Below are 25,190 nucleotides of genomic sequence, written 5' to 3'. Positions count from 1 at the left end.
TGGTATGTGTTATGAAAGATCCCTCCCGTCCCCATCCCAAACTCTCAGTGGTGGTGTCCCCTCCTGCAGTCCACCCCTCACCCCATTGTTCATGTCCAGCCTCGCAGCACAGCCTGTAACCATTCGTCCTCCTTCCCCTGGAACAGTTAGCAGGCTACGTTACAACGACTCCGTATGGAGGCACTTTCGGGCCCTTCCTGATAACCCCCGTGTGGTGCAGTGCCATGCCTGTGATGTCCTGGTGCGCAGGGGAAAAAACCCGAAGCACCTGTTTTTGACGGCCCTGACTCAGCACCTGAAGAGGCACCACCCGAGCCTGTCTCCCTCCTCACCCAGTGAAATATCCATTGGGTGGAGAAAGGGGGCCACCAGCTCTTCTGAGCGGGGGTCAGTGGGAGGATCACTTTGCCCTGAGGGCGATGCTGGTGAGAGCAGAGCACTCCGGCAGGCCGCGCTGGCGGAGGTTGTCCCTTCAGGGTCTGGGACAGCGCCGCTTACAACCTCGAGGCTGATGGCTCAGGAGGCGGCTGCCACCACACTGTTCCTCAGTGGGACCCTCAGGTGAGGACCCACGGTGAGTGGGGGATCAGGCCCCTGGTCCGAATGACACGTCCTCTCCCTCCCACGCTGGGAATACCAGCGCACTCCTCTTTGGCCTGGCAGTTGCGGGGGGATCTTCCCACTTATCCCCCACATGACAGTTCCTCTCCCTCCCATCCTTTCCGGCAAGGCAAGAAGGTGGGTGATGCTGCTGATGGCAGCCTCCTTTCGGCACTTGCGCAGCAGCTCAGGAACTGTTTTACATATAGTTAAGCTGAACGGTGCCCCCATGCATCGCAAACACAAAGCTCTCTGAGCAGGGGGGAATGGGTCGCTCGACTGATGTCCTTCCCACAAAGGCAGGAAGGTGGCTGATGTCAGCTGCTGCTGCTGCTGTCACATTTCTGTCTCCCTCTCTCAGGAACCACTCTGACCCGTCCAAATAATGCCTCCTGTCCTGCCCATCCCCTACTTTCCGCAAAGGCAGGACGGCAGATCAGGTCAGCTCCTGCTTCACGAGGGACTATCCTGTTACTGCTCCCTCCTTGGTTACACAGCTCAGTTGTGCTTGCGCAGCCGATTGTATTGTGTATGGATACAGTCGGTTGACAATGTGGCGGCACCCCTGTCAACAGGACTGACGGGACCTCTTTCAGCTGGGAGGGAATGTGTCCCGCAACTCCCGTCCTTTCCATCAAGGCAGGAAGGTGGGTAGTGTCGGCTGCCACCGTATTACTCCTCAGTGGGACCCTCGGTTGAGGACCCGTAGCTGCTGGGGGATCTTCCCCCTCCCCCTCCTCATGTCGGACAGAACAAGACAGAGACAGACAGATAGAAAGATGTATTGAAAAACAACAACAAAACCATTGGAAAAAGATGGGACACACAAGCCTACATATGGATGATGATAGTGAAAGGAAAATAGAAAACAACATAGTTATTGAAAGAGAAAAAAAGACAGCTAGAGATAGAAAGAAATAATAAAGGACAGATATATATGTAGAAAGAGATAGATTCAGATAAATAGTGGTGGAATCACATAGGAAGTGACAGAGAAAGATAGAAAGTTGCAAATAGACAGTGAGAGGGAGACACAGAGAAACAGATAGAAAGGGGCACACAGATATCAACCATTCTAGAAGTAGAAATGGAATGCGAATGCATCAAGGAGATATAGAATCAAACAGAACACGCCACATCCATGGAGAAAAGGACTGAAAATCAAAAACAGAGAGACAAACAGTCCAGAACGTATCAGTATAGTGCAAAAGACACTAGAATGTATGCACAAACATTAGAGAATGAATGTTACAGTTAGAGAACAGTATATGGTTGGAGAACTGGGGGGGGGATCTTCTCACTTACCCCCCACATGACAGGTCCTCTCCCTCCCATTCTTTCTGGCAAGGCAGGAAGGTGTGTACTGTTGGCTGCCGCACTGTTCCTTAGTGGGACCCTCAGGTGAGGACCCGCGGATGCTGGGGGATCTTCCCTCTCCCCTCCTCATGATGACAGGTCCTCTCCCATCCACTCCAGGAATACAAGTGCGCTCCTCTTTGGCCTGGAGGTTGGATGAGAATCTTCCCACTTACCCCACACATGACAGGTCCTCTCCCTCCCATCCTTTCCGGCAAGGTAGGAAGGTGTGAGCTGCTGGCTGCCGCCGCCACACTATCCCTCAGTGGGACCTTCGGGTGAGGACCCGCAGATGCTGAGGGATAGTCCCCCTCCCCCTCCTCATGATGACAGGTCCTCTCCCTACCATCTTTTCCGGCAAGGCAGGAAGGTGTGTACTGTTGGCTTCTGCCGCCGCACTGTTCCTCAGTGGGACCATCGGGTGAGGACCCGTGGATGCTGAGGGATATTCCCCCTCCCCCTCCTCACGATGACAGGTCCTCTCCCTTCCACGCCGGGAATACCAGCGTGCTCCTCCTTGACCTAGTGGGTGGGCACATGGGGGGTGACGCCGGCAAGCGGCCAGACCCCCTGCCCCCTGAGGGGAGGCGGCTCGTCGCTGCCTCCCCGTGCCCACCAGGCCTGGTGGCCGCCGCCAGTACCCACCTTCCTACATCGCTGGGAATACCAGCGTGCTCCTTTTTGGCCTGGCGGGCGGGCACATGGGGGGTGCCACCAGCGAGCGGCCAGACCCCCCCCGCCCCCTGAGGGGAGGCGGCTCAATGCCGCCTCCCTGTGCCCGGCAGGCCCGGCAGCCGCCATCATCACCCACATTCCTGCCATTGCAGGGAATACCAGTGCGCTCCTTTTTGGCCTGGTGGGCGGGCACATGGGGGGTGCTGCTGGTGAGCTGCCAAACCCCCCGCCCCTGAGGGGAGGCGGCTTGTTCCTGTGTCTCCGTGGCCGCCAGGCCCAGCAGCCGCCGTCAGCACCCACCTTTTGTACAATGGGCCAACGTTAACCAGTAGCTCTAATTGTATCGAGTGGGAATTTCCTGGGGCCTTGGATTGGAGAGGGTATAACTCCAAGATCCCTTTTGCAATCTTGTCCAAACTTGGGTGATGGCTCTGGGAGAGCCTGCAAAAGACTCCCCGGGAATATGGGCTGTGTAAGTGCCCCAGGGGCCGTTCTGTGCCCCACGAACCGCGAACCGGTTCAGCAACAGGAAATGTTCATTGCGGTTCGCGATCTCGGGATCGTCGTCAGCACCGAACCGTGAACCACTGGTTCGTTAAATTTTTGGGGTTCGCTACTTAAATCCAGAGATGGGGAGTATGAACATGCAAGGCAATTTTTCTACAAACCTAAGAAATGCTACAGGTTTGCAGAAAAATCTGCAAAAACCTAGGGGTTGAAAAAATGGAATAATAGAAGCAGCGCTTGTAGCTTTAAGAAACAAATGTCCTCTCGGTGGTAGTTGTGCTAGGCAGTCACAACAGTATCACCAGAGATTCGGTTTCGTTTTCTCGGCCATGTCGGACGCTCCTCTCCCCAGGTCCGGGAGGAAGCGCCCGAGCACTCTGACCGGGCGGCTGATCTGCGAAGATTAGCCCCCAGGACTCCCAGTGAGGGAGGCAGGGTCCGGGACGCTGCGGGAAGAGCCCCCCGAAACCTATGCGGGGGGTAAATTGCCCGTTTGTCCCTATGGAGGCCGGCGGACGTGCGCGGCACCTCGTGTGCTGCCGGGCCATGGAAAACGGCAAAGAGCAGAACTAGGCGGAAGCCTGCAAGTAAGCGAATCCCTTCTGTTATTACAAGTGCACGCGAAGGAGTGGTGGGATCTGAAGCTAAGAAGGCTAGTTCTTCCCCCTCGCTGAGTCTCAGAATTTGGCTGGCGGTCCCCCCCCCTAAAATGGCAGCGAAAAAACATAGTCCCGCCCTGGGCAAGTCAATCTCGGCTGCCCTGCAGGGGAAGGGAGAGTCGCTCGAAGAACTGGTGCGGAGGTCGGTTACCGAAGCCATAAAACCCTTTGTTGACAAGCTGAACGAAACAGATCAAAGGGTGGGCTTAATTGAGAGCGAAGTGAAAACCATTAAGGAAGCAGCGGGGGGGCAGAGAAGTCTGCTCGGGAAAGTGCGTCACTCGTGAAGGCTACGAATAAAGAGTTAAAGCTGGTGGAGAACCAGCTGATCAGGCTACAAGTGGAACGAACACAAACAATTTTGCGTCTCCAGAATGTGAAAGAGGAGGAAAATGAGGATTTATGGGGTTTGGTCTCGGAACTATTGGCGACACCCGCGAAGGCAACTAAAGAAGAGGTTAAAAGCGCCATTTTGGAGGTCCGTAGGGCTTCTTCAAAATATGCAACGAAGCGTCAGCTGCCTCGCGAGATCATCATCGATTTCTCATCTAAAAGGATCCGAGACATCATCCTATACAACTCATACAATACGGATCTGGACTTTTTGGGTAACAAGGTCAAGATACTGAAAGATGTCCCATTTTTAGTTCGGAAAAGACGTTTTAAGTATAAAAAGCTTGCAGCTCTTCTGAGGGAACGTGGAATAAAGTACAAATGGTTATTTCCTGAAGGCACCTGGTTTAGTTACAAAGATCAAGCTTACAAGATATTATCAGAAGATCAACTAAGGGATTTTGAGGATAAAAATCCGGAATTCCAGCGAGACACCAAGCAAGAAGAAAACGAGAAGTCTGAGTGGGGGGGGAGGAAATGAGCACTGCGGCTGCAGTTGCTCAGAGAGAACTGCATCCGGGACCCAGGAGGGGGAGGAAAACTTAATTTGAATTTGAATTGTAATCTGCATTATGTAAGGTCGACCACTCCATCAATATTATACAAAGCTTTAGTTTTTAATAATGGCAGTATGAAGGGAAAGCATTTTGTGTAGTGTAGATGTTATATGTTGTTGTTTGGGGTTTTTTTTCTCTTTCCTTCCCTTGTTCCCCTTCTTTTCCTTTGTATTGTTAGTTAATGTAGTTAATAAAAAGAATAAAAATGTTTTAAAAAAAAACAACAGTATCACCAGACTTCAAGCCTTGGTTTCTGTGACTAAAAGGCAGGAAGAGGGGTATGGCCTTTTCTGGTTGTTTTAAATTTTGAGGAAGGACTCATCAGGGCCAGGTCTAGCAGCAACCACTAGATGACTTGCTAGCACATGACTCATCCAGGATCTGCTGCTTGTTTCTGTTCAACAGCAGCCATCTCACGACAGCCAGTGTGGTCTAGTGATTAGAGGTTCAGACTAGGATCTGGGAGACCCAGGACAGAATCCCCACTGTACCATGGAAGCATGCTGGCTGTCCTTGGGTCACTCACACACTCTCATCCTAACCTATCTCAAAGGATTCTTGTCAGGGTAAAATGGAGGAGAATGATATAAGCTGCTTTAGGTCTCCACTATGTAGAAAGGAGAAATACAAATAAAGTAATTAAATAATAAATATAGCTGAAGATGGAGGGGCAAAGGTAGGTTGCTTGGTGGGTGGGAAAGAAAGAGGGAAACAAGGAAGGGTGAGGATATGGGGACTGCCAGGAGGAGGGAAAGAGAAAATGGTGTGGTCAGGGGGGTGAGGGGCCCAGAACATGTCCTTGAAGGTTCTCCACTGTGCAACGGGGCCTGGCTCCCAGCTCCACAGAACTGGGCCAGAGTTTCCATGGGGAGAGGCTGCAAGGGAGAGGTAGGAGGAAAAGCTGAAGGAAGCAGGGCAGATGAAGGTAGTTGTTGTGGGTTTTCCGGGCTGTATTGCCGTGGTCTTGGCACTGTAGTTCCTGATGTTTCGCCAGCAGCTGTGGCTGGCATCTTCAGAGGTGTAGCACCAAAAGACAGAGATCTCTCAGTGTCACAGTGTGGAAAAGATGTTGGCAGGTCATTTGTATCTACTCAGGAGGGGTGGGGTTGAGCTGAGTCATCCTGTAAGAGTTTCCCAGGGTGTGGAATGCTAATGGAGGGAGGCTTCACTGTATCCTGAGGAGGTTCTTTTGCGTATGGATTGGTGCTTGATGTGCTAATCTTCTCTGCAGGGCTATTGTCGAGTATAGAGTGTTTTGTTCGCCTGGTGTTTTTCAGAACTGGAAACCATGCTCTGTTCATTCTTAAGGTTTCTTCTTTCCTGTTGAAGTTTTGCTTATGCTTGTGAATTTCAATGGCTTCCCTGTGCAGTCTGACAAAGTAGTTGGAAGTGTTGTCCAGTATTTTGGTGTCCTGGAATAAGATACTGTGCCCTGTTTGAGTTAGGCTATGTTCAGCCACTGCTGATTTTTCCGGTTGTCCAAGTCTGCAGTGTCTTTCATGTTCTTTTATTCTTGTCTGGATGCTACGCTTTGTGGTCCCGATGTAAACTTGTCCACAGCTGCAGGGTATACGGTATACTCCTGCAGAGGTGAGGGGGTCTCTACTGTCTTTTGCTGATCGTAGCATCTGTTGTATTTTTCGGGTGGGTCTGAATACTGCTTGAAGGTTATGCTTTTTCATAAGCTTTCCCATCTGATCAGTAATTCCTTTGATATATGGCAAAAACACTTTTCCTGTAGGAGACTGTTTTTCCTTGGTTGTTTGATTCATCCTGGGTTTGATTCCTGGACCCCTCCACCTACAAAAAACTAAAACGAGATCCCACCTGCAAAATCACCAGGCTAACAAATGCGCTGATCAAGAATTCCTCACTACATCCCGACACGCACAGAAAACTATGCAAGACAGAAGCGCAGCCACCTAGACTATATGGACTCCCTAAAATACATAAGGATTCAGTCCCACTCCGACCCATTGTGAGTGCCATTGGTTCACCGACATATGAATTAGCTAGACATCTGGCCGATCTCCTGAGTAGATACAAATGACCTGCCAACATCTTTTCCACACCGTGACACTGAGAGATCTCTGTCTTTTGGTGCTACACCTCTGAAGATGCCAGCCACAGCTGCTGGCGAAACGTCAGGAACTACAATGCCAAGACCATGGCAATACAGCCCGGAAAACCCACAACAACCATCGTTCTCCGGCCGTGAAAGCCTTCGACAATACATCAGATGAAGGTAGATTGGCTGGAGTGGGAAAGAGAGAAGGAAGCAGAGAAAGGGGAAGGGCAATAGGGGCTTTCACAGACGGAAATAGTAGAAGAGGGGAAAATGAGATGCCACCTGCAAGTGCTTGTGAGTTCCCCTTCTTGTTTATTGCTTATTGTGAGCCCTCATATATGCCACTTCCTAATAAAGAACTCATAGCAACCATTGTTTGGGCTGCAAAAACAGTTATGCAAAGGTCTTTCTTACACTAGATCTTTATTGATACTTTCCTCTACACTTCAAGTGCCCCCAAGTCCAGTGTCCTATTGTTTCCCATAACAGTGAAGTATAACCATTTGTTTATATGACAAAAGAAAAAGAGTGAGTTGGGGGTGTGTACTAAATCTAATCCCTATGCTTAAACTTGGCCATCAGGACCCCAGTGTCATCATTGTTGTTGTTAAATGTACATAATATCCTATCCCTTAGACTCAAGTCAAGTCAAAGTAAATATTTACCCAATCACTCAGCATTTTATTTTTAAATTAAACAATCATATTTTGCCTAGAACTAATAGATACTACAGTTCAGCATCCAAAGAGAAAGTGCCAGAGCACAGTTTAAACTGTGCTTAGATTTCTTCAGGAGCTTCATTATCATTACTAATTTGGGAGGTCGGCTGAGCATTACATCAAAATTTGTGCAAAGCAGAACTCTCCTCTTGCTTGAGTAATAGCCAAAGGTGCCATCTCTGCTCAAGAATTTGGTCAACGTTTAACAGATTTTCTTTTCTTTCTTTCAGTCTGGCAGCTAAGGAGTTTACAATGCTTGTAATTCAGCATACATAATGCTACATTTTTTTTTTACTCAGGTTCATCCCCCTGAAATTACACCTTCTTGATCTGTTTTATTTCAACATCTCTGCCCCATTCTCATCTTTAAAAATAAAAGGGTCATTCCCTCCCTTATATAGGACCTTCTTTGAACAGTTTTTCCATCTATCTTTCCAAGCTAATTAGTTCTCTCTCTTTCAATCTCACTCTCAGATCTAAATCTCACCTACAGATCTATCCTGTTTTGGTTTTGATCAGTTCTCATTTTGCAAAGCCTTTTACAATCTCAATACAATAGCCCCAAATACACTGTGTGTATACAAAGCCTTTCTGCCATTAACCATCACAAATCCTAGGGAACTTCTAACCTGTCTACCCATCTTGATGTCAATTTGCATAACATTAAAACAAAATACACTTTGCACCATGCTAGTGATTTGGAAATCTTTGCTATTTGGTATCTATAATGCAATATTATACCTCCAATTTTCTCCATCTGTGGACATTCATGGGGTTCTCCAGCTCTTCCTCCAGGGCTCTACAGCGGGTCCTTTCCTTCAACAACTCTTTCTGCATGTGATAAACCTCCTGCCTTCAAAGACAGTGACACAAAGAAAGCACCATGACCACTGCAAACAAACCTCATAGCAATATATCTTTTAATTTACCTGATTGATTTATGTGATGATCATCCAATCATTCCCTCATTTCACAAACTAATGCTATTTTCAGACATCACATTTTGCCTCGTGCCAAAAGTGTTGGTAAGATTATCCCATCTATTTAACACAGTCATTCAGAAGTCTGATAGGCAGAACAGCATAATGGTTTGTCGCTAAGGTTTTTTTGCTTAAACAACCAGAAATTGGAATTGCCATTTAAAAAAAACAAAAAAGTACCACACAGTAAAAGGAAAAATGTTAAGATCAGGAAATATTATCTGAGACTGGAGGTCAGTGATGATAAAACAGCAATAAACAGTCCAAATGTTGTATTTATTGCACGGCACCTGATATCACAAGGAAGCACACACAATGTCCCAAAAACAACCTAACTGATCTTACTGTTGAGAATTTGCCCGACATTCCATCTAAGTGAATTATGAAACTACACAACACAGAACGTTCATTGAAGGACACAGAACTCAAGTCTGTTTCAAAGCAGGATGTGGCAGTTACAGGAGGAAGATGATTAGTATAAAGTTCTGAGGCAATTGCACTCTAGGCTCAAAGCTTTATTATGTTTAGGATTATTTTGTACTGAAACACTGCTGGGTCCTCTGTAGTTCCCTGGAACCTTTCTAAAACAGCCCCTCCCCTAATACTAGCCTCTTTATCTTTGAATCACCAACTTCCTACAATCATGAAAATGGGTGACACGAGCTCATGATGAAGGGTTGGTAGTGTGTAAACCGTGTGCCCCCACAGGTCCCCTTTTTACCTCACACTCTCTGGCTTGCAGAAACTCCCAGGTAGATTTTGTGCTTCTGGCTTTTACCTGGGTATTTATTTATCACCTAAAAGTAAGCTTTCTCCTCTAAACCTATCCATCTTAACTAAAAATTCAAATAAAAATCCTGGCAAATCTGACACTCACAATCAGAGCCTCCAAGCCCTCCCCCCTTTAAATTGAGGCTTGCTAACCCCCTCCCATCCAATGGAGTTCCATGGTCTAGGATTGGCTGACAGTTACTTGGATTTGGCTGAGACTGTAATCACAAATATTGGTTCAGAACCCTGGAGGAGAGGTTGGATTCTGGGGGTTGACTGACACATAGGCAAACTCTAGAAGTTTTACATAGTAAAGAAAGATAGTTTGGAGAATGCTTCCAACATATTTTTTTCCAACTAAGCAAGTACTATAGGAAATATCTTTCTATTAAGGTTATGTGCTTCACATAAAATGACATAAAATGTACCAAAAACATGTTACATGTACATCTGAAAACATGACACGTATGTTTGAGAAACATACATTTTCAATTACATGTTTCCTACAGGGCCAGATGCCACAGAGCTGGGATGGGCTGTGAGTCTGTGTTGCATTAACAAATACATATTCATGGATGGAATGACAAAATCCAAAAACCAAAACAGCAGTACCCCTTAAAACAAATGGTAAAACAGTCTTGATCTATAGTTTTAACTATACTTTGGGATTTCATTAAAAAACAGAGTTATCCATGCCATAAACACAAACTGATCTTGTTATAGTGATATATACTTGTATTTCTATGTGGTAATCAGCCAACTGGACCAACACATTAGAGCAGCAGATTCAAAACTTAGAATTCACCACAGCCAGCAAGCATATGCCCCGTCTTTTAAGAATCCTGAGAAGAAGACTCAGTAAAGAATCACAGAATGTTAGACTTGGAAGAGATCAAAACAGCCATCTAAAGAATTTCTGCACCAAAACAGAATCTTTTATATGTTACACCTAGGCAATATATCCACCTCTCCCTATAGATCATTGTCACCATTCACCAATTTGATCGGGGTGGAGCTGGAGGAAAAAATGATTTCTATTTTACCTCAAATATAATAATCAGTCTACTAAGCCAACAAATAGAAATTCATAGCACTGTAATGTAAGTCCACAGGGGAAAAAATCCAATTACCAATTGTATCCTTCTAAGATATTTTCAAGAAAAAAACCCTTTGATTTCTATAGCTACTATTGGTATTACTAGCTTCACACTTGCCATACAATGCGCTTCGTAATTATCTTAGACTGCAATTCTATGCACCCTCAATATGGAGTGATTTCGACTAAAATCTATTTTTCACTAAATATGCTTAAGACCACATTATTTTTAATTACTGCCAAGTTATGGGGTTGCATTTGCAGATAGCTGACAATGAGCTGTGTTTCCATTCTAGGCAATGAAAAGTTCCATGATTTTTTTCAATCTTTTATCAGCAAAAATCGACCCAACAAAAAGTAACACATTACCTGTTTTATTGTTCTTATTCTGTGGAACTAACAGAACTAACAGAAAAACTCTCTACAACAAACCATATTGATGTCTGTGAAACATAAATCTTACCTACCAGAACAGAACTAAACCCTCCTTTGCCAAATCTCTAACATACTAAAACTCAGTCTTTTTCTTCAGTCTTTTTTCTTACAAGCCCACAGTGACTTTATAATAGTGTTTTCCCAAAAGGCAAACATATATCTTAAGTATAGTAAGGTTTTTTTTTCATGTATTAGGCCAAAGAAAGAAGAGATAAATTTAGCAAGGCCCATAAAATTTGGCTCTCAAGTAAACACAATCTTCAATGAAAATTTAAGCAAATCTTTCTCCTAGTTCAAGCCTCCCTATAAATCTGGATAGGCAGAAAGCTGAGAACATATTAGGGCATACTATAAATATGTCAAATATTCTGCTCCAATATGAATTGCCTAATAAAATGTAGTTCCGCTAATGTGGACCCTGGACATCACTAAGTAACTCACTGAACTGTGAACACCTTTCCTGCTGCAGTCTATCAAGCCCATGCTGTCAGTATCTCAAAGAACAAGGTAAGATTTGGAAATGTGTTAATTTGCTACCATGCAAAGAACTCCTTTTTGGTTACCAAGTGGCTGATTTTTTAAAAAAAGTTAAATCTGTGTATGAAGTCAGCTGAAGCAAATCCTTTTTTAAGATAATTTGTATGTCAACCCAGATCTGTCATGCAAGAATACACGTGCTCCCCTGTGTCTCAAACACAATGTCATGGCTGCAGCCACAAGCAAAATGAGTTCATTCTGTTGCTTTACCTGAGTTCTTCCACATTAGCCACGCTTTTGCCTAGTATTCCCTTCTCCCGTCGAAGTTTCTTGATCTCCAGCTTCAGTAGTCGGATGTCTTCTACTCTTTGCCGGTACTGCATTTCCCCCTTGTTCAGAATCGACTGCTGGATTTTAATCTTCTCATACAGAAGAGCCAATTCATCGTTGCGGCGAACCAGCTGGCTTCCGAGGATGTCTCTCTCACTAATAACCTGGAAATGGGGTATGCCAAAGCAAAATTCTGAAAAGGGGCTGAAAGCATGTTAACTGTCAGTCATAACGCATTGAAGGGCTGTACCTTCATTACCAAAAAGCAGAACCTTGAAATTAAAAAAATTACTGATGAGGACCTACGTCTGGCCTAAAAAAAATTATTGGTGAAGGCTGGACAGATTCTGAACTAGGATCACGTTGAAATCACTCCATTTTACATTTTCAGTGAACTGATGGCATTTTAGCCTCAGTCAAAATGGCTAATTCTGGATATAAAGAAAATGAATAGTGACTGACACTGGAGATGTTCCACTAAAGAACTATCTCTGCCATCTACCTGGTCTAATTCTTTCTTCTGCCTCATCCTCTCTGCATCGGCCTCAGAAATAATTTTCAAGAGTTTTCTTTCTTCCTCTTCTTGTTTTTCAATAAAATGTTTAGTCTCCAATGCTTGTTGTCTCATTTTAAGTAGTTCACTCTGATAAAAACAAAAGACACAGGAAAAGAAATTGTGTTTAGTAACATCTTCCCAATTCCTAAACCTGGGAATAAGATTTAGACACAGTCTTGCCTTTCTGCATTGCTAGGTTTTGCTCAGTTCAAAGACTGTGCAAACACACACACATACAAAGATGTATAAAAAAAGGATGAAAACAATACATCCAATATCTTTATATAGTGTGTATTATGTGGAAAACTCAGAGTTCCACATCAGTTTATGCCTCCCTTTTTATCTGCCCTGTAAGGTAAATCAGACTGAGACACAGAGTCATCCTAAGCAAAGTTACATTCTTCTAAATTCAGTGAAATAAATAGGCTTAGAAGGATGTAACTCTGTTTAAGATTGCACAGCAAGTGACCCAACCTGATACCAATAAATGGGGATGCATATTTTGTCTCTTGAGAGAAAGCTTTACAACAAATAAACAAAAAGATAAAAACATGACAAAGTATATGTGGCTAAAGCAATAATGAAAGAAGACACAAACAACAATTCTATCACAGTCATAAAATACCTTGTTCCACTGTTGTTTTCTTTAATAAAACTTTTATTTTCCCATATGCACACTATTTGTACCTCACCTACTCAGTGATGGCTGCTGAAGAAACTCTGTCATCAAAACAAAATATATGCTGCTTGATATTAAAATGCAACATGTAAAAATAGCTACCTGAGAATGTAAAACTGTTTGTGTCTTCAGGCTTGCAGTGTAACTTTAAAAAAAATATCAAACTGTATTGCTTTCTTTATGTCACAAAAAATGCAAGCTGTAAACAAGATGTAGCTTTAGATGTTGGCAGAAACCATTGACATAAACAAATTTCCTGGTTCAAATGCATTAATGGCATATAAATCGAAGCTGTCTTGTGGAATAAAACCTGTAACCAAGAGAGAACCGTAACCAAGGCTTTCCCCCCGGCTCCGTTTCCAAGGGAATTGATTGATGGTGCCTGACTGTCTGGCTTCATGAACCGTGGAAGAATGCACCGAACCGGGCCTCTTACAAACACTGGTTCATTGGCCATGGATGCTCACAAACTGCCGGATCGCAAATGGACGATCAGACAGTTCGTGGGTTTTTTACGTTTGTAATGCGGTTCGTGCCCATGTCTAGTTTCAGCAATCCTGGAGTCCCCCCCACTCCATTTTTTCCTCATCACACACACTTGACAAGTGGACACATGCTGAGAAATGTCTTTTCTCATTCCCAGCCACTAAATTGTCATTGAGCTAGGTGTAATTTTTTGACAAACCTGAAGTGGCCAGCTAATTTGTCGTCATGGCACTTTTAAAATATTTCTCCCCGCAGTGTTTCAGGAATATACAAATGTCCTTGACGATACCAGCACCCATTCTTCCCTTTCACTAAAAGTTCCTGAAAAACTTGCTCCCCGTCTTTTCAGTTTCTACTTTCACTCAGTCCAACCACAAGTCAGAAGGGGTTGGGGAAAGTTTGTGAGTCTGAGATTGTGTGACAACCACTCCTCCTAGTTGGCTGGGTGTAAACATTGTGTCAATAATCTCCTCCCTCTGACTCTCATGTTGAGGGAAGCAGGACAATGCATCTGCTAGGACGTTTGATTTCCCAGGAAGATGCTTAAGGCTGAATCAAAACTTGGAGAAAAACTCCTCCGACCTGAACTGTTTTGCACCTAGTTTTCTGGGCATGCGGAGAGCTTCCAAGTTCTTATGATCCGTCCAGACTTCGAATGGTACTCTTGCACCTTCCAACCAATGTCTCCAAGTAGAGAGTGCTAGTTTTACAGCAGCTGCCTCTTTATCCCACACTGTCCAATTTTTTCCAGTCTCAGAGAATTTCCTCAAGACGTAAGCACAGGGGTGCAACTCACCGTCTGAGCCCTACTGCAGAATTACCCCACCCATAGCCACATCACTCACATCCACTTGAACAATAAACTTTTTATTCTCATCAGGGTGACACCGTATGGGTTCAGAGGTAAATGGTTTCTTTAATTTGTCAAATGCTTGCTGGCACTGCGTAGTCCAGGTCAGTTTAGCTCCTGGCTTTCCTTCTCCTGGCCCCCTTCCCTTCGTTTTCAACAAATCAGTTAAGGGTAGGGCAGTCTCTGCAAAATTTCTAATAAATGGTCTATAGAAGTTTGCAAAACCCAAGAACAATTGTAATTTCCGCCCTGTTTTCAGAATCTCCTACTCCTTGACTGTCTGTACTTTGGCCGGATCCATCCCCAGCCCCTTGCCTGATACTCAATACCCCAAGAAATCCAGTTCCTGCATGTGGAATTCACACTTGGAGAGTTTTACATACAACTTGTTTTAGTAGAGAGTAGTCAGCACCTCCCTGACTAATTTGACATGTGATTCATAATCACTGCTATAAATTAATTCATCATCCAAAAAAACAACCACCCCTTAGTACAAATGCTTGAGCAAAACTTCATTAATAAAGTTCATGAAGACCCCAGGTGCCCCTTGGAGTCCAAACAGCATGACCAAGTATTCAAACTGGCCCAGAGGTGTATTGAACACTATTTTCCACTCATCCTCTCCTCTGATTCTCACTCAAAAGTAAGCATCTCTTAAGTCCAGTTTGCTAAAGATTTTCCCTTTGGCAACTACTCCCAGCAAATCTCTAATGAGCGGTAGGGGGTACACAATTGACATGGATATTGCATTTATTCCACAGTAATCAGTGCAAAGCCTTAAACCCCCATCCTTTTTCTTGCAAAACAGCACTGGGGCAGCATGGGGGGAGCTCACCAGGCAGATGAAACCTCTTTGTAAATTCTTGACCATAAACTTTCTGAGCTCGCCACACTTAGCGGAGCCCATAGAATACAACTTTCCCTTGGGAAGACTCTGTCCCAGGATTAACTCAATAGCACAGTCAGTGGGGCGGTGGGGGAGAAATTAATTAGCTTTCTCCTCTTCAAAAACTTGTTTTAAGTCTTGGTACTCGTAGGGAATCCCTTCAATCTCCTCCCCTGTTAAGCAGACAGTCTCCAGCATGGGAGGTGTGGAATACCCCACTGAGTATTCCACATGTGTTCCTGGCAATCTGCTGCAGGGAAGCAAAGGCAACCTGCCTTCCACTGTAGATATGGGTTGTGGTCAAACAGCCATCTGACTCCGAACACTACCAGAACTTTGCAGTGGGGTTGATAACAAAAGCTCTTTCCTTCCAATGATTTTCCATTCCCATTGGGGTTAACTCAGTCTCATACGTACAGAGGGTTCCTTTCATCAGAGACCCATCCATTTGCTCAAACTGGAGCAGCTCTGGTAGTTTAACTAGATTCAGTCCTAACCCCGTAGCTAGGACAGGGGAGAATAGATCTCGACCGTGTCCAGAATTAATCAGGGCTCGAATCCTGATGTGGGTTCCCCGCCTTGGATGCATTAGGGTGATGGGGATAAAAAACAAGGCTCCTCATGGTCTCACCCACGTTAGCACCAGCTCCTCTGGGATCTGCCAGCTGGCACCTCTCACAGCAGGTCCCTGCCTTTTCCTGCTAGCAGTACTTTCTCCTCCTCACCTCCACTGCCATCCCTGGAGTTCTCTGGCTCGGGGCTCACTCTTGCCACTACTGCCTTCTCACTGGCTGGAGGTGCTGCCCCTCTCCTCCTGGGACAGCTTGACCTGCTCTGGCTCCGGCCACTGAGCACCAGTTTGGCTTCCAGTGGCGCCTTCCTTCCACTAGGGCATTCAGCCTCAAAGTGGCAGGCTCTGCCACATTTTAAACAGCACTCTTGTTCCAACCTCCTCTCCTTCTCTGTCTAGTGGAATGGTCCTCTCCCTCTCGATGTGTCTTCCCCTCGGTTTTCAGTGGCTCCCTGCAGCTGTCCAGCTTGATGCTGAAGGCGAAGCAGCTTCACTACTTGCTCCCAGTTCTCAATCTCACACGCCAACTGGATCCAGCCCAGTAGGATCATCCTGGACCATGGTTTAGCCAATAAGTCCGGGTTTAAGCCACCATGAAAGAATTCTACTTTCACTGATTCAGTCAAGTCTGGAACTTTGACAGCACATGCCCTGAATTTTGCTGCAAACTCACACACCGGCTGCTTCCCCTGCCACATGCACTTTAGCCTAGTTCTTGCTCTCTCTCCCTCAAGGGGATCTTCGTACTGCACTCTCAAGGTACGCATAAACGCACTTATGCTTCCAAGCTCCAGGGCTTGCACGGAGTAGAGAGTCACATACAACTTTGCTGCTTCTCCCCCCGCCCCCCAACCTGGTCCCCAAGTAGCTTACTCAGTTGGCTTCATCAGGGAACATGTCTCCCCACTCTTTCAGGAACGTTGCTGCTTGTACTAGGAAGAACCCTAGCTCCTCTGGGTCTCCTTCAAAGCAGGCTTCTAATTTCCTCTGGCCCCACAGCTGCTGGGGCAGAGGTGCAGGGCCTGGGCGAGCAGGCTGTGCAGGTAGCCCCAACAGTACCTGCCCATCTGGCGGACTGACCGGCTGTGCGGGGAATTCTGGTCCATCTGGAAGCACTGGGGATCCTTCCCCGTTGGGGGATGAGTGGTTGCTGGCCGGCCGGGGCCCCCTCGGCTGCTCTGGCTGTATATTGAATATTCCTCATGAATGTGTGCATGTCACATCTCAGCTCCCCCATCTCAGCACTGGAGTTGCTGCTCCTAATGCTCCCCTCTCCTCCAGGATTTCATCATCCTCTTCCTCCACATAGGGGAACATTTCTCCCATAATCAAACTCAGTCTGAAAAGTCAGCTCCTCCGATGCTCCTCCAAGTCCATCTCCCTCCTGGCCGAGGCCACTCGAGGAGTCCATCCCCATGGTGTGCCTACCATCCAGGCTCGGTAATATGTCCTCCGTGGGAGGAAACTGGTCTGTGGTCTTGCTCCAGTCTCTGCTGTGGTTCCAACCAATGCATCCACACTGGGGTCATGCTTGTTTGCGGGGTCTTTAGGTCCAAGTTTGTCCTCTGGCAGCCCCCCAGTCCCGGTATCCACTGCTTGTCCAGCCACAGCTGAAGTAGCAGGATTCAACAGGAACTCAGGTTCAAGTACTCAGAGGTTGGAAACTGATTCCTGACAAACTGTAAGGATCTGCCAAGTAGCTTTCCAAAAGACTCCACTGGGTTAATAAAGCTTTATTGAAATGTTGCTAGTATCAGGATCTTACGAGGTTCATTGTCAGGAATGAGGTACAACCAAGTATCAAGAACATATATCATTCACAGACTAATATTCCCCCGCCCCTCCCTAGAGGCTGGCTAATTCTCACAATTCTGCTGGGAACTATCTGCACAGGGGAGGACACGGTTTAAGAACATAAAACTTACAAGGCTAACTATGTTATACAGTTACTGGTGTTACCTGGCATTCTCTTCTTTGGAATGGATGCAGTCCTACAGAAACTGAAAATAGAGGTTGGTCACAACAGACTTTAGCCCATTTGTTCCCTGTTCCTGGCTCTTGGATGACAAGGTGTTTAGACTTTTTAACTCTTCTTGCCCTATTTAATCTAGGATGAAACTGGGAATGGATTCCCATGTGTACCATTCCTCCAATCAAATTAAGGTGCGTGTCCCAACTTTTTATGACCCCACTCACTATATCCAAATATGTTCCCCCTTCCTGGCAGGTAGGCAAACAATCATTAGCATCCTGCCAATCTGTCTCCATAAAGGAAGCTTGTCTCCTCCAAGCCTGCAATTTGAGAAGTTTGTCCTTCTGTTCCCAGAGAATGAATGTTTGAGATCAGGGCCATCCTGAATATTAATTAAGGGATCCTACTTCTCTCTGTTGCAACAACTGGTTCCTTTATAGTTGCTCTTTTTAAAATAAGAAAGAACAATGAGGTAGTGGAAGAGGAACAGAATGATTTGGCTGAGGCTGTTGTAAGGATCGCTCTCATATTTGTTTCCCTATGTGGTGCCAAGAAAGCCCACCCTCCTAACTCACCTAGGTACTAGAATTTTTTAAAATCAAAAGTTAGGAATCTCAGCAGGCAGCCAATTCAAACGTCTCAAGAACAATCCGTTTCTGTTTTGGCAAAATAGTGCCAGCATGGTTTTATTCCTTTTACAAAAATGTAGAGCAAAAATGTGGTCTTAGACTAGAGAATTCAGAATAACTTCATTTGTTGTGTGTTCCAAAAAATGACTTGCTTGCTCATGCTCTTCGGGTCTGCATGCTTATAAGGTCAGGGTCACCCACTGTTGCTTCTTGCACCACATTAATTGCTGCTAAGGACCAAACTGGCATGGCTACCTGGTCTTCCCACAACACTAAAGCAGAAAAGATAGTTTCATCCAAAAGTCAAAAATCTCAAATTATTGTAAAATGTTTTTGCCTTTCATGGTAATTCTCACGGTAGAGTTGATTTTTGCCACACAAAAAACCACCTCCAAACAACCATCTACTTAACCTTATTCCTCCATGTTGTACGACTGTCCTCAAACAGTGGCTTGTTCCTAAATTCTTTCTCATTAACGTAAACCAAAACTTTCATTCTACAATAGTAATTAGACTCTTTGGTGACAGTGAGCATCCTGAACATTCCATAGAAATTCTTCAAGTGTCAGAGCACAGTGCCCTCAAGCCAGAAATGAAAATGATGGTAGTTCACAACCACCTTTGTTACAGAATAATTGGGCAGGTAACAGAGCACAGCAATCAAATTCCCATCAAAATGATTGTGGATGACTCCACAGTGACAAGGCAAGATTAGAATCTAGTTAAAGCAGAAGCTTTTGCAATAGAAATGTAGTTCTGAATACTTTCTCCGTTGCTGATACATCAAGCCTCAGCCAGATTGGGAACCCAAATTCATCACCTTTTTACAGAGTTCTATTGACATCCTGTCATAACAGCAATATGCTGACAATAGCTGAAAACCTACGGAACCACTAGAGCGTATCACAAAATTGACAAAAAGAAAGCAAAGCAAAAAGTGGCAAAGAAGGATTTATCCCCCTTTAGTGAAAATAAAAATGACTTGCCAGGGACACTGTCTTTCTTGATCTTTAAAAGAGTAAACTGGACTAAACTCAGAAAAGTGACATATAACACAGCCACGATAGATTACATTCAGCAGTGTTTAAAAAAATAGAAGCAGCATTAAAAATAATTTCCTTCTTTGATTTTGATTTAGTACAGATTTACGGATTTCCAATGCTTTTCAATAGTAAATAGTAAAGGAGGAGGAAAGCCTAACCAAGATAGCACTGAGCTGCTATCATGACCCATCAACTTGTCTAAATTCAAACAGAGAACCTCAGACAGAGAGGCTAAGTCACTAAGACACTTTCACCCAAGTGCAGACGCAGAGTGTCCAGTTCATAGAAGGACCATGTCAGAGACCCCAGAACATGCTAAATCAGCAGTCAACAGACTAGTACGGAATTCACCGTACCAGCTATAGAGGATATCCCAGTGTTGGACTCCGTGGACCCAGCTTTAAGCCACATGCCTTAGTCTGCTCTCTGATACTGAAACCCCTTCTCAGTCTCCCCCTGCATACAAGAACATGGTCACTGATGAGCCTGTGTGGAAACTATTGTTAGAAAGCAGAAATCTATTTGCAATGCAGTACCTTCCTTTTCCCTAGGCTGCTTCTACTCATTTTGCTTCCCCAAGAAGGCATGCCCCCTCAGCAGTATCATTCATTCATTCATTCATTCATTCATTCATTCATAACAGCAAAGCTGCTGGTATGCTACTAGCAACAAACTTGGCAGCCAGGTTGGCACGAAGCACAGAGATTTTACCCGTAAAATAAGTCACAAATAAGTCACAGCTAAAAATCAAATCGTCTACCACTGTAGACTCTGTAGAAGTAGTAGTTAACTGCTCAATCAATCTAAACAATTGAACAGAATGCCAACTAGCAGATGCAATGGAAGCAGAAAAGTAATTCCTCTTTGCCACCTTCACCACTACTTTATAGGCCTTCAACTGAGCCCTATAAAGTGTTCTTATAGTCTCCTCACAATTCTGGCACCATTTACGCTCTAGCTGACTTAATCACCTCTTAGCCTCTCTTAGCTCCTCATTATTCCATGGAGTCACCGAGGGCTAAGGGTGAAGAGGGTGTCAGGGAGCAACTCTATTGATGGCCTCCTGAAACCCCTTATTCCAGGACTTAGTAAGCCCATCAAGCAAGCTGCCAGCAGGCCCAGAGAAATCCTGCAAAGCATTCCAGAATCCATTAGGATCCATAAGTCTCTGCGGGCGAGCATAAATCAGACCATTGCCCAAGTGGGAGGGGGTAGCTAACTTCAATCTCGCCCTAATGAGGAAATGATCTGACCATGGCACCAGTTCAAGGAGAACTGTGAACTCCAGATCAATCCATGCACAAATCTAACTTGTGGCCAGCTTCATGAGTGGGAGCCAACACAACCTGGGAGAGACCCAATGTCACCATGGCAGCCATAAAGTCTGAAGCTACCCCTGACAAGGCAGCCTCTGCATGGATGCTGAAGTCCCCAAGAACCACTGACTTGGAGAACCACAGCACCAGTCAGCAACAGCCTCTGACAGCCTCAGCAGGGTGTCAGCGGGGTGGTCAGTACATCAGCAAAATATCCATTCTCCTCCCAGCTTCCCATGCCAGGCATACACATTCAGTGCCAGAAATCTTTGGTGCTGGGTCCCCTTGGAAGGGAAAAATATCTCGGAGAAGTATCACTGCCCCACTACACTCCGACCTTCTGTTCGAGGATGATGAAGGACCAAGTAACTTGGTGGTGTTAATAGCATGAGAGGAACCACATCCTCTTCCCTCAGCCAGATCTCAGTCACACAAACCAGGTCACAATTGTCCCTCATGATAAGCTGCCAGAGGGTATCAATTTTGTTCTTCACTAACCTGGTATGACACAACATCAAACAGGAAGAGAAGGAAACACACTGGGCCGGACCACCATCATTCTGAGGAATGGGACGGAGGTTAGAAAGGAGTTGAGCATATCCATATCTCGACCCACTTCTTTGAATTCCATACCTCCTCCCACTGCTATATCTCCCTCCCCACCCCAAATCACTGTGATACTCGGGTCCCACAGGCACATTCCAACCCACAGGCCTGAGATGTATATGGCTAGAACTAAAATCCAGCTGAGCAGCAAGTTAGTACCATTCAAAGTGGCTGATCTCTCTCAGCATAGGCAGGAGTTCTCCTTCTCTCCCTGGCAGCATAGGCCCCTGGAGGCAGGCGCTCTTATAATGCCTCAGGCATAGAGGGCAAGGCTAAGCAGCTGGCTTTCTCTGAACAGGCAAGAGTTTGTTCGTTCTCCTCTTTGTCTCTCTCCCTTCTTGGCAGCACAGGTTACCGGAGTCAGGCATTCTTGTAGTGCCTCAGGCACAGAGGAGAGTGGGGCTGAGCAGCTGGTTTCTCTCTGTACAGGCAGGAGTTCGTTCATTCTCCTCTCTGCCTCTCTCCCTTTCTGGCAGCACAGCAGGAGACGCAGTTACTCTGCACTCCCACCAGCTCCAGGTAACTGCAACACAAGTGAGGAAGAAGTTTGCACTCTCTCCTCGTTCATGCTGCCCCACTGGAAACAGGTGGGCTGGAAGGCAGACACATGGGAGGCAGATAGTCTAAGAGACACACAGATTGTAGCAGCAGGACAATCAGCACAACTACTTTTTCTTTACAAAAACAGTGTGCAATGGGAGGGAAGGCTGAAGCCCCTTCCACTATGCCATTCTCTGCAGCAGAATTGGGTACCCAAGTCCCTAGTCACATATACAATGTGAGTTGGATTGCAAACTCCACCTGACTCATGTTACATGACTTGTGTAATGAGTGCCTACAGAGGTGCTCTCTTCCTTCTTCAAGCTATTCATAACACAGTAGCCCAGACAGGGTATGGTTGAACAAGAAGAACAACTTATGCAATCGGACCTTTCCTATCTCTTCTTTCCCCCAGTAGCCCTCCACATACTCAGAAATCTTCTGCTAAGGGTGAAGGATCCTCGTGTTGGGGGCTAAAAAGCAGAAAAATTGGTCAAAATTATTCTCCATTGCGCTTGTTTGAGCACAGTAACCTTTCTGTCAGGAAATGCCTGCCAGCATAACCATTTAAACAGTGATCTTTTTCTAATAGGCATGGCTTTACCTTTAATGCCTCTTTCTCTTTTTCTATCCTCTGGTGATCCAAATGCACTTTCACAAGGGCTGCCTCTTTAGCAGTGATCTCTTCTTTCAGCTGATCTACCTGATGTGTCATAATCTTCAGCTTCTTCCGCATTTCAGTAATCTCATCCTAATGAGAAAGAATTAAACAATCTTACTGATGTGTATATTGAGTCTAAAAGCAGGTAGCAAATATAAGTCCCACAACTGTGTCAAAATAGCCACATGGCCCATATTACAGGGTGAAGGATATCCTCTCTAGCTCTAAGAAGAAGTTATGTCCGAAGATCTGTTCTTTGTTGGAGGATGAAGGCATACTGTCTGATGGAAGACACTAAAGCAATGGACTATCTAGGATGGGATCTATCTGATAAATGTGAAATCACACCATCTGTTGGCCAAAGGCTACATCAGCTAATGCAATGGAATTCAGTTTATAATGGTTAATGACTGTTGATGTGGGAATCCAAGGGGCCATTTTGCAAATGTCCTCTAGCAAATCATTAGAGTTGAAGGCTGTTGAAGTTCAAGCCCCTCTGACTGACTGCACTGTTGTTCCCTACGGAACTGGTTTGCCCTGAAACTTGCACACTATGCATTCTTTAACCCATCTACTTAAATTGGATGTAGACAATTTGCACACCTGAACAGAGTAGGGGAAACAATGAATAAAGATTCAAACTCTTGAGAGACAAGGTGCCCTTACGTAAATTTACAGTGCCAATTCTTTTCTCTGTGATGAGCTGGCTCAGGGCAAAAGACAGTAGATATAAGCAACTGACTTTGTATAAAAAGATGGGATCTCTCCTTAAAACAACTTTGACTTTGTGGAATACACAGATACCTGTCTGAACCAGCAAGGCTTCCATTTTTGACATCTTGCAGAAACTTCTGAGCCCAAAGATAGAACTCTCGTAAACAAGGTATGGCCATAGACACCCTAATGACCACAACGATGACTGGTGTCTTGTGAAGAATAAATACAATTTTGCAAGGGAACCTTCCCCTTCCTTAGGGACTGTCCTAGACTATAGGGCAATGATTGGGGCATCCATCAGGGGAGTTTTAATTACATCTGTAGCATGTTTGTTGAAGGGGGTATCATTTGGGCGCCAGGCTGAGCTTGGAGTCCTCTGGATTTATGACTTTGGAAGAGGGATACTCCTTTTGTATCTCAGGGCCAAGCTACAAGTGATGAATGACACTTGCCTGGCAAGTGAACAGACTCACATGTACTCCTCCCTGTTCACTTGCCATTCACTTGCACTCCACTTGATCAAGTGGAGAGTAAGTGAATGGCAAGTGAACAGGGAGGAATACACGTGAGTCTGTTCACTTGCCAGGCAAGTGTCATTCATCACTTGTAGCTTGGCCCATAGGCTCAAAAATTATCCTGGTGGAAAGCCTCTAGGTAAAGGTTCTTGACCTATTTATTCTTCAAAACCATGGAGATTTCCTGGATTTCCTCACAACTTGACATCAACTCTAAAACCTTCAAGTTTTTATGTATCATAGGCTGCAAAATGCAGCATATATGAATTTCCCTGTATAACTTCAGAGGTATACACAGCTGCTTCCAGTTCTATGACTATCAACTGTGATTAATGTATGGTCATTTTTCACATCACATATTCCTTTTTGTTAGATTATTGGAAGCTGGGAATAACTGTCAGGAAATAGAATTGCTACCCTTTATATCCTTCTTCGAGTATATAGAACTGACCATATGAAAAACAGTACATGGGTCTGGATTCCATAGTAGTTCCTGCCTATTATTTGGGAACAAGGATTCAAACAGTTTCCTCTAGCTCCACAAAATTCACATGAAGAAGAATCCCACGAAATGAGTAAAAATGCCTAACCCCCCAAAAAACTCTCTCTAATCTATCCAAAGCGTTCTCCACTCTGCTGGAAAGGGTGTGGCGAAGTAGGCACGTTCGCACATTGCTGGTGGGCTTGCCCATATGTTGAGAAATATTGGAAAGAAATTTTAACAAATATACAAGATATCACTGGATATTCTATCCCATTTGATCCAAAACTAATTTTTTTGAACCAATGGGAGTCTGTAGATGTTCCTGAAATAAGGAAAGAATTTATCTGCAACTTTTTGATGGCCGCCAAGTCTCTATTAGCGTCCAACTGGAATTCATCTAAAATCCCCTCTATTGAGAATTGGTTAATTAAGCTATGGGATTTCTTTATCAAAGAAAGAATTGCGGACCTCACTAGTCAATCACAACTCCATTCAAAAGAAACTAACTTTGTAACTAAATGGTTTCCATTTTTTGAATTTCTAATTATTAATGATATACACCCTCCTAAACATTTATCTTTTTTTTTGGTTGTCCTAAGTTAATGTTCAGATATTGTTCTAATACCTGAGAAATACTTGTATTATGTTTGTTTGTTGATTTGTTTTATATTGTTTGAAAGTTGAAATGTTAACTGTTATTCAATTATTTAAACTAAATAAAAAAATTTAAAAAAAGAAATGAGCAAAAATGAACAGAATGCATTTACCATCACAAAGATCTACTGGCTAAGTAGGGAAACTAAGAAAAACATAGGAAATAGAGTCTATGACAGGACTATAACATTCCCAAACTTACCTTTCAGCTTTCTGGCACGGATATTTTTTCTCTGCTACAGTCCCACAAACAGGAAAAGTACAGGATATAAGCCCATTTGCCTGAAAATCGCATGGAAAATTCTGGGATGGGCAATCCACTCCAAGCAGTAATATAGAGTTACTATTACTAAGTAGATAGAGGTGCAAAAGACTCCCTTGCTGAATCTGTGTGTCATGAAC

The 25,190-nt window shown here is 44.7% G+C and overlaps 1 protein-coding gene across 1 annotated transcript in view; it reads right to left on the bottom strand.

Annotated features, from left to right (window-relative positions):
- The window catches only part of CFAP58 (cilia and flagella associated protein 58), a 144,924-nt gene that overhangs the window by 74,031 nt on the left and 45,703 nt on the right, over nt 1–25,190 (bottom strand). Inside the window, exons 11-14 of the mRNA XM_054983438.1 lie at nt 22,362–22,508; nt 12,126–12,266; nt 11,564–11,787; nt 8,276–8,387 (exon numbers count right to left, since the gene is read on the bottom strand). Of these exons, the coding sequence (XP_054839413.1) occupies nt 8,276–8,387; nt 11,564–11,787; nt 12,126–12,266; nt 22,362–22,508 (624 nt within the window). The remainder of the gene's footprint in view (nt 1–8,275; nt 8,388–11,563; nt 11,788–12,125; nt 12,267–22,361; nt 22,509–25,190) is intronic.

Source organism: Eublepharis macularius, chromosome 6, assembly GCF_028583425.1.
Source record: "Eublepharis macularius isolate TG4126 chromosome 6, MPM_Emac_v1.0, whole genome shotgun sequence".
NCBI lineage: Eukaryota > Metazoa > Chordata > Lepidosauria > Squamata > Eublepharidae > Eublepharis > Eublepharis macularius.
This window is presented reverse-complemented; position numbering and strand designations above follow the sequence as displayed.